General features: G+C 35.6%; 1 protein-coding gene across 1 annotated transcript in view; it reads right to left on the reverse strand.

Annotated features, from left to right (window-relative positions):
• Positions 1-4,221: 4,221 nt before the first annotated feature.
• Positions 4,222-14,278, reverse strand: part of SLC12A2 (solute carrier family 12 (sodium/potassium/chloride transporter), member 2) — a gene marked incomplete at its 5' end in the record, with an annotated part of 53,806 nt that continues 43,749 nt past the window's right edge. Inside the window, 9 exons of the mRNA XM_009701184.1 lie at positions 4,222-4,859; positions 5,782-5,849; positions 7,308-7,443; positions 9,385-9,471; positions 9,941-10,052; positions 10,231-10,353; positions 11,900-11,947; positions 12,637-12,777; positions 14,158-14,237. Of these exons, the coding sequence (XP_009699486.1) occupies positions 4,724-4,859; positions 5,782-5,849; positions 7,308-7,443; positions 9,385-9,471; positions 9,941-10,052; positions 10,231-10,353; positions 11,900-11,947; positions 12,637-12,777; positions 14,158-14,237 (931 nt within the window). The remainder of the gene's footprint in view (positions 4,860-5,781; positions 5,850-7,307; positions 7,444-9,384; positions 9,472-9,940; positions 10,053-10,230; positions 10,354-11,899; positions 11,948-12,636; positions 12,778-14,157; positions 14,238-14,278) is intronic.

Genomic DNA, 14,278 nt, shown 5'->3' on the forward strand with positions numbered 1-14,278 from the left:
GCAGCCTAGCCGCTCCTGGGCCTGCGCAAGCAGCGCGGGCAGGGAAGGGAAGCAGCCTGGTAGAGGGAAGGGTGGAAAGCAGATTCCTGGAGCTACAAAGCCAACCTGTTCGGGAAGAAAAAGAGCAGATCGAGGGTGAGTCCAGCAGAGGAACTGTTCCCGGGTTCCTTTTTCTGCTGTCAGTTCTGTGACACCAGGAGGAACAGGGAATGTCAGCAGTCAGCATGGGCTTGACTTACACCTGGTCACACAGGTAACTTCTGGTTGTGCACCTTGTCAGCAAGTTTGATGCATACAGCCCAAAGGATAGCATACAGTTTCTTTGTCATTGTGAGATGAGCCTTGGGCGTATGAGGCACCTTATGTTTCAAGAGAAAGGTCTTTGGTCCTTCTGTTTGGAGAAGGTGCCTGCTACTGCTTCAACATTTACTGCTCCATTTCAAAAGTCAATGAAGATTATTTCTACCAGCCTGTTTCCCCCTCTCCTAAATGCAGGCATCAGCCTCCATCAACCTAATCCACAGTCTTAATTCTGAAAACCTGTTCCACACCATGCTGTCAAGAGACAGAGTACCAAGAAAGATTTGATGATGCACTGTTAAGTAAGTGCCAAGAAGTTTTCACCCTGCACCAAAGGGAAGGAAGGCAGGGGTACTGAAGCAGAACACCGTTCAATGCCTCCTTAGTCCCACAGACCTGAAGCCTAGTTTCCCCTGCATCTGAACATAAACCAGGTTTTAAGTGTGGAGGCAAGATTTACAGGATCCCACAAAGGTGATACAAGAAGTGTAACTAGACTAATGAAGAACATTCACCAAGGTGACGAGAGTCCTGCTTTCCTGTTTCAAAACAAAACCAGAACAGGCTACTATAGAGTGTGAACCTGCACTGTTTGATTGTGTAGCCAAGTGATACGATCAACCTTGATCCAATTTTCATTTTAGCTTCGAAAGCATATGTGAAGTCACTTATCTGTGAATTCAGCTAACGGTACTATGTCATTATTTAGATTAACCACTCCTCCAGCAAATAGGATGATCTAGAAAAATTGCTACATACCTTCTCCTCTACCTCTTTACATACTGAAACAGGTTAGAGCCAATGCCATCCAAACTTCACTCTCAAGGCCTACATTTAAATGCATGGAAAAACTTAACAAGTATTTAGCAAATTAAGGATATATAGTAAAGGTCTGAATTTATTAAAGGTTAATTTTCAAATAAAAATTCTCAGTCACTCAGCTACACTGCAAAACACCAAAACTGACTGGGTTGAAAAGTTCTAGAGTGGTTCCAAGTATCATTTGATATGAAAAAACAACTTGCCATTTCTCATTATGCTCTTAAACTTAGATTTTTCAAGTAGTTGCTAGTTGTATGTACATTAGTGGAGTTAAGGCCAAATGTGTTTTGCTTACAAGCAGCTTTGCAAGTGAGTTTTACAAGTTCTTTTCCCAACGTATTTGCTCATATCCTAGTGGACTACTATTTTGAGGGAGAAAGAAGAGTTAAACACTCCTTCACTGTATGCAGAGGCAAAACAAATTGCATATGTAATAGAACAAATTTTCAGATACTAACGTTCCAGCTCGAACATACCACATATTGCGGATTGGTCTGCATTGTCTGCCAAGTCATGACAAATTTTAGAGAGCGAAACAAGGTTTATTTTTGTTATGCAACCACTGCTGTTCCTAACCCAGTAGTGGCAAACATTCCCCCTGAGAACAAAACACTTGTCTCCTTATACCAGACACTTGAATGGCTTTAAGTTCTACTCGTGGTCCTGTGCAAATTCCACAATAAAGTATCAGATGCATGCAACAAGCATACTCACATAATCAGGAACTATTTTCAGCACTTACCCGTTAAACTATGAACATTATCCCCTATCCCCCACCAATAAAAAAAGGCTTTGTTAGACAAGACAGTTGTATTGAATTCATTTCCTTTTATTGCAGTGACATCCCCCTGGTACAAAGTATTAACTGCAATAATTACATTAAAACATTAGAAAAGCATTTGTGTGTGACAGTTACAGTACAGTATCAAATCTTACATCTCCAAACCAAGTGGGCCATTACCCACTAACGCTCAAATCTTTAAATTATTTTCAGTTATTTTTAAATATGTAATGTCATTAAAAGCATATAAAAAGAATGTATGTAAAAGGAAACCTAAATACAAGTGAACAAATAAATAATTGATTTTCTCCAGCTATTACTGTCTTTCTAAACCCATACAAAGAAACCGCATCTACAGAAGGTATGAGTTGCCACGTGTAAGTGATTTCATTATTTAAGGTAATTAATAATGATTGGAACATAACTAAATTTAGCATCAAAATCAAAGCAGAAGTTGGAGTGATGACCACTAACTGACATCTGTTGCAAATAATTACCATTAACTGCTGAAATTGTAGGGTAGCAAATAATGTTGAAAATTGATCTTGTGCCTAGCGTTAGTGGACTTCCGAGAGTGCATGTGAAAAGCATCCTATGTTATTTCACAGACATTACCTTAACTATCCCCATATGCATATTTAGATATATTTTATATAATTTTATACACATATATGCATGTATACACACACTTCATTTGGTTTCTGTGTTACAGATCACAAGCAATGGTTTCCTGAATGGGCAAAAATCTTTTAAATAAGTGTACCTGTGCACATTTTAAATTTTTTTTAAGATAGCAGCACTAAGTCCATGCCTTACTGTCCATCTGTTCAAAAGAATGTAACCCACAAAACAAGAAGAAACATGGCAATGATTCCATATTCACAATGTGACATCCTCACTCCCTAAAAAATATTGCAGAACCTGTAACTGATATGTTGGTCAGTTTGATCCCCACCTCCTCACCTGGAAGGAACAGCACTTCTACTGCAAACTGTCTTACCATATTTATCACAACAAGCTGGGTTCATGCTGGCATCAGTTACCTCACACTTAGCAGCAAAACATGCATGTTTGTTTTTCTTTTTTTTTTTTTTTTAAAGTGAAATGATTTAATAGTCTCAAATCCAATTGACAGAAACAGCAAAAAAAAGATTTTTTCTGCAGTTTACCAAGAACTTGACAGTGTATACTGCACTGTGTAGAATATTTTTAATCACAACCTTGAAGCTCCACCTTGCCACACAACGATTATGCTTTGTCCTTCAACAGAAAGAGTTACATTTCAATTTGATCTTGTATTTAGCATAGAAATACACTTTTTCTGTGCATCCTTAAATGAAAGTCACTCAACCACTGGTAAACTGATCTAGTAGCATGTCGAATGCTAATATCGAAAGCTTGTGAAATGTTTTTAGGCAATTCTTTCTATCCAAAATACATTAAGAATTTAAAAAACAGTTCACATTATAACCTTTATACAAAGGCTCAAGTGAAATTTCTTGTGTAGGTGTTCGTAGTAGACTAAATTATGACGTTTTCAAAATATACAATGAAAGGGCACTCAAGATTGGCAGTCTCTTTATTAAACATAGAAAATGTATAAGGTAGGATACGTATGGAAAGATCTAAATTGCTAGATGATCAAACCTGAGTATTATTTAATAAGACTAAATGTGTTTTCTGACAACTAAAGGAATTGACCTAAAAACATCTCCCCTAGTAACTAGTGGTCCTTTTAACCATTTGTTGAAAAATGCAAGAGAACTGTAGCTTTTACATGTCATATTGGATAGCAAGATTCCACATAGTGTTTACTGTTTTCTGTTAGATAGCATCACATTGCTTATTATCCCCATTCAAGCCTTAAGTTGAGTTTTGTTTCAAAATAAGTTGAAAGTGACACCAAAACGTAACAGGACAAGAACTAGGACAGGTCTTTTGTTTCTAGTTTGTAGCAAGATAAAAAGCCTCAGCCAGTAAGATGAATTTGGTTTCATATTAGAGCTACAGAGCAAAGATTGACCAGTATCCTTCACCAAAGTAGCTAATGTTAGCTGTGTATCTCAGACTAGTGATAAAGTAGTACACATTGTGAAATTTGAGAAAAGGATTTTCTCTGCTAGCAGAATTAGTTTTATTTGAACTGTTACAAAATTTAGTAGCACAAAGTCTTGATAATAACATCAGGAACTTGTTTTAGTTCAGGTGACCTGCCCCAATTCTCACCTTTAAGTCTAACAGATATAATAATGAAAAACCAAAAACTTTCTGACAATAGAAAACATACAGTACTAAGAACTAATAGCTCAATGGAAGACTGAAAAGCAGCATTCATTTTTATTGTAATATGGAAGAGACTAGAAACTAAAGGAAGTCTGATCTAAACTCTTAGTTGAAGGCAGATTTTGACATTCTACATAAATTTACAAAATAGTATGTATGGATGAGATTTGGTTAATTTCAGAAGGCACCTCAAGGCTAAAAGGCTTTTATAAATCTATAATCCTTTCATTGATCAAAAATAAAACACTTTATTGCTGCTATTCAAATAGCAAAACAAAAAGCTTGTCTTGTTCTTCAGTCTAACAAGGAATCCTCCCCCATTAAGCAAGATTAAATTACAGAAAATATAGAATAAAACTGAATATGTCACAACTTTAGAAATACAGTGACTTTCCTTGTGTGCTTTCAAGTCAGTGAAATAGTGAAAGAAGAGTCACTTTTTGCCTTTGTGATGTTAATGAACTATAGACCATGTCAGTCACTCTCCCCTGGGCACTGAAGTACCATTTCATCATAGCTGTCCCATGTGCAGTAGTCTTAGGAATAGAAGGTAAGAACACTCTGGTGATTTCCACGAACAAGGAGAATTGGTGGCAGATCTTTCGAAAGAGCTTCTAACCAGGCCATGTATAGTGCACTAGAAACTGCACCTTTTCGTGCAACTGGCAAACTCCTACAATTCACAAGAAAAAAAAAAAAAAAAACATTCAACAATTAGAAAAACCTTGTGGAGTACAAGTCATATCATTTAAATATGAAAAGTATGATTTTGCAAAGAGATAGATGTTAAATCAAATTTTCTAATCATTTTAGTTTTTGTTTTTTTCCCCTCAGAATTCACTTAATGAGTTGAGAGTTCGTATCTTAAGCAGCACATGCCTTTACATCTATTTACCCCTCACTTTTGACCTCTTGCTACCATTTTATATTCAGGTAGCTTCTCGGAGGATTCTCCTCAGTTAAGAATGGTTTCTTCAAAGACTTCCAGATTTTAAAATACAGCTTTTTCTTATGATGCCAGGTTGGTGCAGTCTAACATTCCTTCTCACAGTCCTTCCAAAACACGCCATACTCTTTTCTTTTGAAAAAACTACTGTATTTGCCCTACTCAAACTTCACTGGTAGTACTACTTCACTGAGCTCTGAAGGAGGCTCCTGAAGAAAAACAGCGAAGGAACCTACGATCTGCATTCTCATTGTTTACACCAAAAGTGATTCCATGGAAATCCATCAGCAGGATGATGATCTAACTTTATCTAGAGAGATTTCCTAGAAAAAGAACTGAAAGGAAGGACCTGAAAGAGAGGAATAGTTGGCATGCGGTAGTGGAAGGAATGTGAGAATCCTGAGCTGCACTACAAATGTCGACGTGATCACCTAAAGCAGTGTATCAGAAGCATGAAACTACACAGTTCTGTTCATCAGTATAGTAGCTCCATACTTCTAATAAATACTTTCAGCACTGAAACCTCCTGAAGTATTTCTATACTTTAATGCTAAGGCACAGGCTTTGTTGTAACCTGTATTTACATGTATTTATATTTCAAATTATAGTTGTATATCCATTAGAATAACAGTAAAAATCATTTACTTACATGACAATTATGTTAGCTGTACTTGAATGTTCTTTCAGCAACTCATTTAGCCTAATCTGACGGTAAGTCTGTAATCAAAATGAAACTTGTTAGGAAGTTGTCTTATATAAAACTACAAAAACTTCATTTATTCAAGAAAAATGAAAAAGAGTTATGATCCATTGGTATGAGTCATTTAGAGAAAGTATGGACTTCCACCTCAGTTTGGCAACTGGTTCACTTTTCGGAAATACCTATGGTTGCAAGGCTAGGAGAGAAAAAAGCAGTAACCTTAAAATGTTGAAATAAGGCAAGTACTATGAAAGATAAATTTAAGGTAGTCCTTCTAATAATGATACCATCCTCCATAGCTCCTGAAAGCAAGAGCCCCTTATGCTCTCTTCAAGGTTCTTTTAACTATATTCTCTAAGCTCATAGTGAGCGGGTCTTACAGAAGTGAAGCCCCATCTTCATTTCCTAAGCCTGTTTCCATAATGGGCCTCCCTTTTTTTTTACTACCCTATCCTGTCTTAACATCTGAGGTAGCTTCCTCAGTGATTTTCAGTTCCCTTGTGTCCAATAACTTCCTAGCAAACATTTTGAGTTAACCATTTCTTATAGTTTTGTTGTTCTCAGATGAGTTGAAGTCTAGTTAGCCTGTGGGCTAGTGTCTGCAGAAACAATTACGCTATCAGCGGACAAAAGAATAAATCATTTCAGTTACCTCACTTTTGGCAGTGTCTGTAGACATAAGGAACAGCAAGGCATCAAGCACTTTATTAACTATAAAGTAACTTGTACTTTGTAAAATCTGCACCACCACCACTCCCTCGAGCCCTTTTGTAATATGCAGTTAAGAGATCTCAGCAGCAGCTGCCAGTCAATCTGTACCTACCTGTTAAACAGATTCCTGCCTTTTCTTTTCTTTTTTTAAAACACTTCCAATGCAGAATGACCTATCATTCCTATTTCTTCTCTACTGCAAGACCTCAGAGAGGTTGTAAAAACCCAGATAGGAAAAAGAAGATAAGGGTGGAATATACTCAGGACCATCTTGAAGAACTTCAGAAGATCACTGAAACTTAACCAGTCTTTCTTTGGATACTTGTCTGTATCTGCATCCTGTAATAGGATGCTACCTGAGTCTCCTCTATAGAAGCACTTGAGAAGAGAAAAATGTTTAATTGCTCCTTAACATCACAATTAGATGTGGTGGGTTATTTTTTTTTTCTTATAATAACGAAGCAAAAAAATGTTAGTTTGGTCAAAAAAAAGTTAAACAGCTGAATATAGACGGTATTATTCTAAATTAACTGCTGAAATACTGTAGGAAAGCAGTTTAGCCCTCCCTCCCACCTAGAATGCGGAAACTTTTTTTTTTGGTGAACCATCTAAATGGTTTTAGATGTTGCTTTCCATCAGCTATTCATAAAACCAGCTATGGAAGAGAGAGAGTGACAAGAATTAACCCATTGATACCACATCCACAAATATAGTAGGAGAAAAAACTTTAGCAACATTTAACATAACACTAAAGAACACAGAACCTTTGTTTTGTAAAGCTCAAGTTCATTATCTGTTATCCTCCATGGTTCATCCTCCTTCATTTTATCTGCAACTTCTTGTTCTTTATCATCTTCATGAAGTCGGAAGGGCTCTATCATTTCTTCAAAAGCTGCAATACTGAAACAATTAAGTGAACAAACCATATTGAAGTACGTATGAGTCCATACCTCAGCAATGACTTCCATGGTATCAGAAAGTAAATTTTATTACCGTGTAAAAATAAAGTGAACTGCAATTTTTTCACTGTCAATTGCAGCTACAACATCAAATCAGCTCTTTGTATATGCAGACATGATAATTGAACAAACAGGGACATCTGTACTGTTCATCACACAACTAAATATAAAGTTCATCATGCAACTAGATATAAAATTTTAGCCAGTTAAAAAAACCCCAAACTTTTGCTAGAGTTTTACTTTAATAGTTTGAAAATTGAAGAGTAGTACCTTAGAAAATGTATAGTAACTAACAGTAGCTTCTACAGAATTAAATTTGAAAGAGAAGGAGTTTACAAGTCACACTGAAAAAAAAATAGCTATCAAGTCTCATTCTAGTGCCATTAGGATTTTTACTTTGGTATTTTTATTGTCTCTACCCACATTAGAATACTTGAACAACAAACAAAGGCTGCCACAAGTTATGAAAGTACCTTGTCTTTGAATAGCCCCAGCACGTGAGATGTGAGAAAAATAAACAAGATTTTTAGTGGATAATACTAAAATGTATGCCTTAGGTCCAATGAAATAACTGCCTTCTGATGTTATTTGAATGTTTTTTTAATAAAGATAACAAGGTATTGCCAGTCTTCGGTGGTTGCAAATTACAGTATGGAAAGTTTAACAAACATTAAGGAATACCTCCTGGGATATATTGTAATATCAGTAGGTGTAAGGTGTTAGCTTCTGTATAGTTAAACACTCCCCCATGCCCGTTTCTAACTGAGGTCTTCCAGTTCCTCCAGCAAACCCCTACACTACTGAAAAACCACCTTTTTTTTCTACCCTTTGTGGTCTTTACTGAAGTTAGTTGATAAAATGACTTCACCTTCATCAAAAGGGAAAAAACCAAATGTGATCTGCTATTTTTTTGGCTGAAAAAAATGGAGAAGTATTAACAATATTCTGTTATACAGCATAGCAACTGTTAAAAAATGCTCTCAGAAGAAATAACTCATGGATCACTTCTATGAAATAAAAATAGTTCCATGTAATTCTGCAATCTCAACTTCTTACGCAGAACTGTGTGGTACCTCTAAGTTTACACATTGTATAGGAGGAGGCTCTCTGGAGCAAAGACATCCAAAAGCATCAGAGTGCCAGAAGTACTCTACCATTTTAGTTGCTTAATATATTCTATACATTTAAGAAAAGGCGATTAAAAAGCAGGGTATAAAAGAATGCATATTAGCATTTACCATTTATATAAATTGTAAAATAGTATTTCTTAATTTGCATGACGTCAAATTATTCAGATACATGCATATCCATGTAAAAGATATTTTTAACATACTAAACAAGACTTGAACAGAAAGGAGGATAATATTTTTAGATCTTATACGTTGTTATAAGTTTGTACTGAAAGCCATCTACAATTAATATTTTTTAAACTTGAAAATCAGAAATATTGCATGTATGATCATTCCTGTGTAAATTAGAAGTTGAAGTAATTATAAAAAAAATAAATAAATAGATCAGGCTATCTGAAGACCAAGCTTTGTTACATTAAACTAAGACTCCAAGTAAGATAAAGACCATTTAAGTTTTTGTGAGCATTTCTCTTTTCAAAGGAGATAGCTCCAGACAAATTTGATTTTTTTAAACTGTATTTTACTGAATTTACTATTACAGTCTGAGGACCAGAGATTTGTAAACATACAAAATTTTATGTTCTTGGATATAGGAGTTACTGCTTAATTTATTTCCTGCATTTTCATGGAACACTGGATGTCATAGGAACTACTCTATCAAAACTGTTATGTAGGAAAGAATGAAGTATTCTAAATTCATGAAAGACATCAAGAATTCAACTTACAAACAAGTTGGGGCTTTTGAGACTTACTTTTCTTTCTTTGGCTTAGTATTAATATCCCCAAGAACCATAATGTCCGAGAAGTCTATCCGAAATTTGCTGAGCAAAGTAGCCATCCTGTATCAGAAAAAACAAGCCTTGATGCATAATCAGATTTTTAATTATTTCACAGGCTAAACAGATAGGTGTTTGGTAATAAAAATACTCGTTTAAGGGGAAAAAAAGCAACTTAAGTGTGATAGAAAAAAAAATTTAAGTTAACTTAGCATATGGCTGTAAATCAACAACAAGCTCTGGGAAAAAAAAAATTTAAAAGTATAAAACTAAGAGCTCTCCCTTAAAGACAAACTCAGAAAATATTTGAACATGTTAGTGTCAGACAATGCTGCAGAAAAATTAGTTTAATCTGAGGTATCTTGTCCAAAACAATCTGGGGGAAATGGAAATTTTTTTGAAGAAAGGGAATAGAATATGATTACACCTCAAACAAAGAACAACTGAAAGAAGGCTACTAGAAAATGAAAGTCATCTACTGTGTAACATGCTCTATTAGCATTTGAAATGAAATTTTTAAAGGTAAACTTACGCTCTTCTGTCATGATCAATCCTGTTTATTTTTCCACCAATGAACACTCTGATCTTACAGTCTTTCCACTTCTTCTTGGTTGTAAGAAGATACGGAATCAACAGTGTCAAACCTGTATTTTGACCAGAATGTTTGAATGATTCAGAAAACATAGCATCATGTTAGTTTAATAGTAAAAATTTGTAATCTACACATGAATTGACTGAAAGATATCTATTAACAATCAATTCAAAATCAATGCAATAATTTTTTTTTTTCAACATTTACTTTTATATTATAAAACACATTACCTCCATCATCAAAGAGCCACCAGACATCAATATTGCTTTTGCCTTGTTTCTTCTGAAACTGGGTACTAGCATCAAGAAGTCTTTGGTCAGCCAAGTTTAAAGGAGAAGATGGGCTCTTTGACTCTGGAAAAAAGTATCATGAAATTTCATTTAAGTGTTTTGCTTATTCACCCTGAAATTCATCAAATGCCACTTCTTAATATTTTGTGACATCTCTAAGTTTAAATAGAAATTCTCCCTCCCCTCCCCCCCCCTCCAAATTTTGATTTAATGGATATAAATGGAGCTATATTTAGGGAGCCTCCAAACTCGTAACTTCAGTAGTTCAAGATTTAAATCTCTAAGTAATTTAGCAGACATTTGACAAATAAAGAATCTGTAAGAGGTTTATACAGTCATCTGCCTGGATGATTTAACTAACCTTGCATACATACTTCAGAGCATTAGGTCATGCACTGTTGCTACCTTCTGCATGTGACAAAATTCCCTAAAAACATGTAAATAGTAATTTACAAGTAAACAGCATGTCCTAAGCACTCTTCTTCTTCCCTTAAATCTATTTTTCTTTAAGCATGTGGTTAAAATAAAACCTAGTTCTGTGCATTGGAATTCTGTCTACAAAACAACAAGTACTGTTTTGCATGTATAAGGCTCTGAAGCACAATATAGACCATTTTGTGTAATAAAGTTATGGGATTTGCTGAGAACAAGACAACAACAGCATTTTCAATCAGAGGTAAATATACATTTTTAAAGCTATAGAAAAAACCTAACCCCTTTCCCCTTAATTAAACCCTCAGTTTGAACAAGAGACAGGAGTTTGATATTCATCTCAGTCCTTATTTTATTAGGGATTTTTAAATTTAGAATACATCTGTGACTGATTTACATTAATAAACTGCTTTACTGCATACTGGGACTTCTTCCAAACTGCCATCTTATGCTTCAAGATGTAATCTCACTTTCCATTATTAAAACACAACAGCTTCTAGCTGTTGAAATCATGAAGAAAATGTCAAGAAAGTTAGATAAACCTTAGTTAAGGCAAAAACATTTGCTGAACTCAAAAAAAAAAAGTCTGAAATAAATCAGCAAGTGCAAGCTGCTCAATTCATCTCTCTAAATGCTGTTTATCTGAATGACTACTTCGCATTTTTTCAGATGTTAATGTCACTGAGTGGCTATATTATGCCTTAATTCGCAAGCTATTGAACAATTCCAAATAACAGAGCAACAACCATGGCTTTAGAAGATCTACTGAATAGACTGATGGAGCACTTCCACTCTACTAGACAATATTTCCCTTACTCCTGAATCAGGTAAGGACCCAGACAGGCACTCAAGTCAGAGAGCTAAGCAAGCTCCTGAATGCATTTCAAATGTTACTTAAGAACAAAAGAAAAAAAAATCCAATGTTCATATCTTAGACACACACACAATCCTTTTGCAGTAGCAACTTGTTCTGGGAACTTCCACAAAATTGCATTTTTCCATCGCCTAATCCTTAAAGATGAAGCACATTCCAAAGCAGATATGAAGAAACAAATCAATGTTGCATGGTTGATATTTTCCTCTCTCTCATACATACGTGTAGAAAGGAGTACAAAAGGAAAACTGAAATTAACAATGCGAAAGAATGATTTAACATAAAAAGGTGGAAAATGCCTGCCTTTTTTCAACAGTGGTTGTGTTGGAGTCTTTCCATCCTCGTCCTCCTCTGAAAGATTTTTAAAGATACAAAATAAAAAGGTTAATTTCCTTTGTGGTGTTAATGAAAACACTACTCGTGTATATAAAAAAAACTAGAAAATAAAGATGTAGAATGAAATGGATTTTCATACAAAGAAAAGCACACAAATGCAGTCTACCAGATCCTGAGATTTATTTGTACTTCTTAAAAAAAAGAAAAAAATAATCACATTGCTCACTTAACGATTAAGTCACTCCAAGCTTTTACTTTAAAAACAGGAAAGTTGGATATTGTCACGTCAAAGTATCTCGAATGATTTGTGTCTGTTAACATGCATATAATATTCTAGTCTGAGGTGAAAAAACCTTTATAAATTTAGCAGCCTTCAGATCACACTTAATATATAGATGTGTAGCACAATTCTCAAGCAATTTTTAATGCCTGGCAAACTCATTAACAAAGAAAATCCATTGTAAGTCATTGTCTACCACCTGTTTTATTTAGGGAACTAGACATGAAAGATTTATTTTACGTACTGGTAAGCTCTAAACCAAAGTACTTAAGTGATTAGACATGAACAGCTAGAAAAGCATGACACAGTTCTGATCCACAGACATAAAAATCCCTTAAATAATTCCTTGGCAAGGGGAGAGAGGAACGGAGAAGCGAGTGACAGAGCGTAAGAATTCAAATTTCATTACTAACTATCAAGTTACCTTTATGCAGAGTGGGAGTTCTTTCACTAGATGATGGAGCAAAAGCTATAGAAGTGTCTGTCTCGGTCCTCTTGCTATAGTCCACTTTTACTATGACATCCTTGGTACACGGAGATTTTTCTTGGGATGACAGTAACTCCTCTTTGAGAAAGCAAAGAAACATTATAAACCATTTAGTTGTTCCAAATAGTATCAATAGAGGTACGTGACTATACTCAGATGGTTCACAGTTGGTTAAACACTACTGCAACTGTTATGCTACGGCAAAGAGAGCGGGAAAAGAAAAAGCTGAAAACAACAACAAAAAATCCTTATATGAACTGCTTCAGAGTACAAAAAGGCCGCTCCTCTGAGCAGAGCTGTAATTTCCTGCTACTTCCTTACCAGATTTTGGGTGATGACTGCATTACCACAGGCTAAACATAAAACAGAGCTAGTTAATACTGAGGAAATACAACCAGGAGGAAAAAAAAAGTCTTTGTGAAACATTTTCCATTTCTACTCTAATTCCAAGAGGAAGATGAGCTTTTAGACAAGGCCCAGACCAAGTATGTCTCACAGCCAAGTGTTTTTTCCAGGTTTGGCTTCAGTGGAGCTACCTGGTAGCTGCCAGAATTAAAGCAAACTCACAGTCCCCAGTGAATACTAAGAATCTTCTGACACCTTTGTGTTGTATTTCCCAGTCTTCTCGGCAGTGTTGTTTTCACACTGCAGTTTCAGTCCTTTCAGAGCCGTTTCTCATACTCCTCTGCCCTCTTGCACACAGTGACAGGCTCTCTGCCTCTCTCCAAATCCGAAGACATTCATATGTTTCCAGTGAAGGAACAACCCTCCCCTCTTTCAGGAAGATGCTCCCGTACAGAACTTGTGTCATAAGTATTATTCCTTATTGTAGCAACGCTGTATGGAGCAAGCTACAAACAAATTAGACATTATCAATTCAGTAGATGTTTGCCGCCAAAGCTCACAGGCTTCTTTCAGTATTCTGCTTGAAATTTAACTGAAATTATACCATTTGGCTTAAGACCACTACCTACAAAGCATAACCAACTCTTCTACATTGAAAATAGAAAATCTTTCCGAACTTGGGAGACTACTGCTGAGGTCTCTAAACTAGTGTGTAGGGATTGGCAACCCACACCAGACCCACAGCATTCTTGGATCATGCATTTGTTATTGTCATGATTTCTAGACCTGAGTCCCAAATACTTAATACCAATTTGGCAGCCTCTTTGATTTGTTTCAGTAAAATAGTAAATCCTTGGGAAGCAACCACATACAGCTTACAAATACAGAAAGCTGAAATACACAGAAAACCATATTGCTAAACATGGGTTATTCTTATTTTATGTTTCAGACTTGCTCATTTCAGGGATTTTTATTCAGTAAGAAGAGTGATGTTCTGGTTTGTTGGTGGTGTTTTTTTTTTTTAATAACTTCTCTTCATTTATTATTTTCAGAGAGCAGTACTAAAAGGGAATAAGAACAGCTATTCACCAGATGAAACAAAATAAATCTTACCTTGGCCCTGAAGGTGAGAAATGTCCAGGCCCTCCTTTAGGCGGATGACAACTACACCATACTGAATATCAAAGGCATCGCTAAACAAAAGGAACAAAACCAAAGTATTTTACAACTTTTT

Source organism: Cariama cristata, unplaced genomic scaffold (genome assembly GCF_000690535.1).
Source record: "Cariama cristata isolate BGI_N322 unplaced genomic scaffold, ASM69053v1 scaffold11565, whole genome shotgun sequence".
Taxonomy (NCBI): Eukaryota; Metazoa; Chordata; class Aves; order Cariamiformes; family Cariamidae; genus Cariama; species Cariama cristata.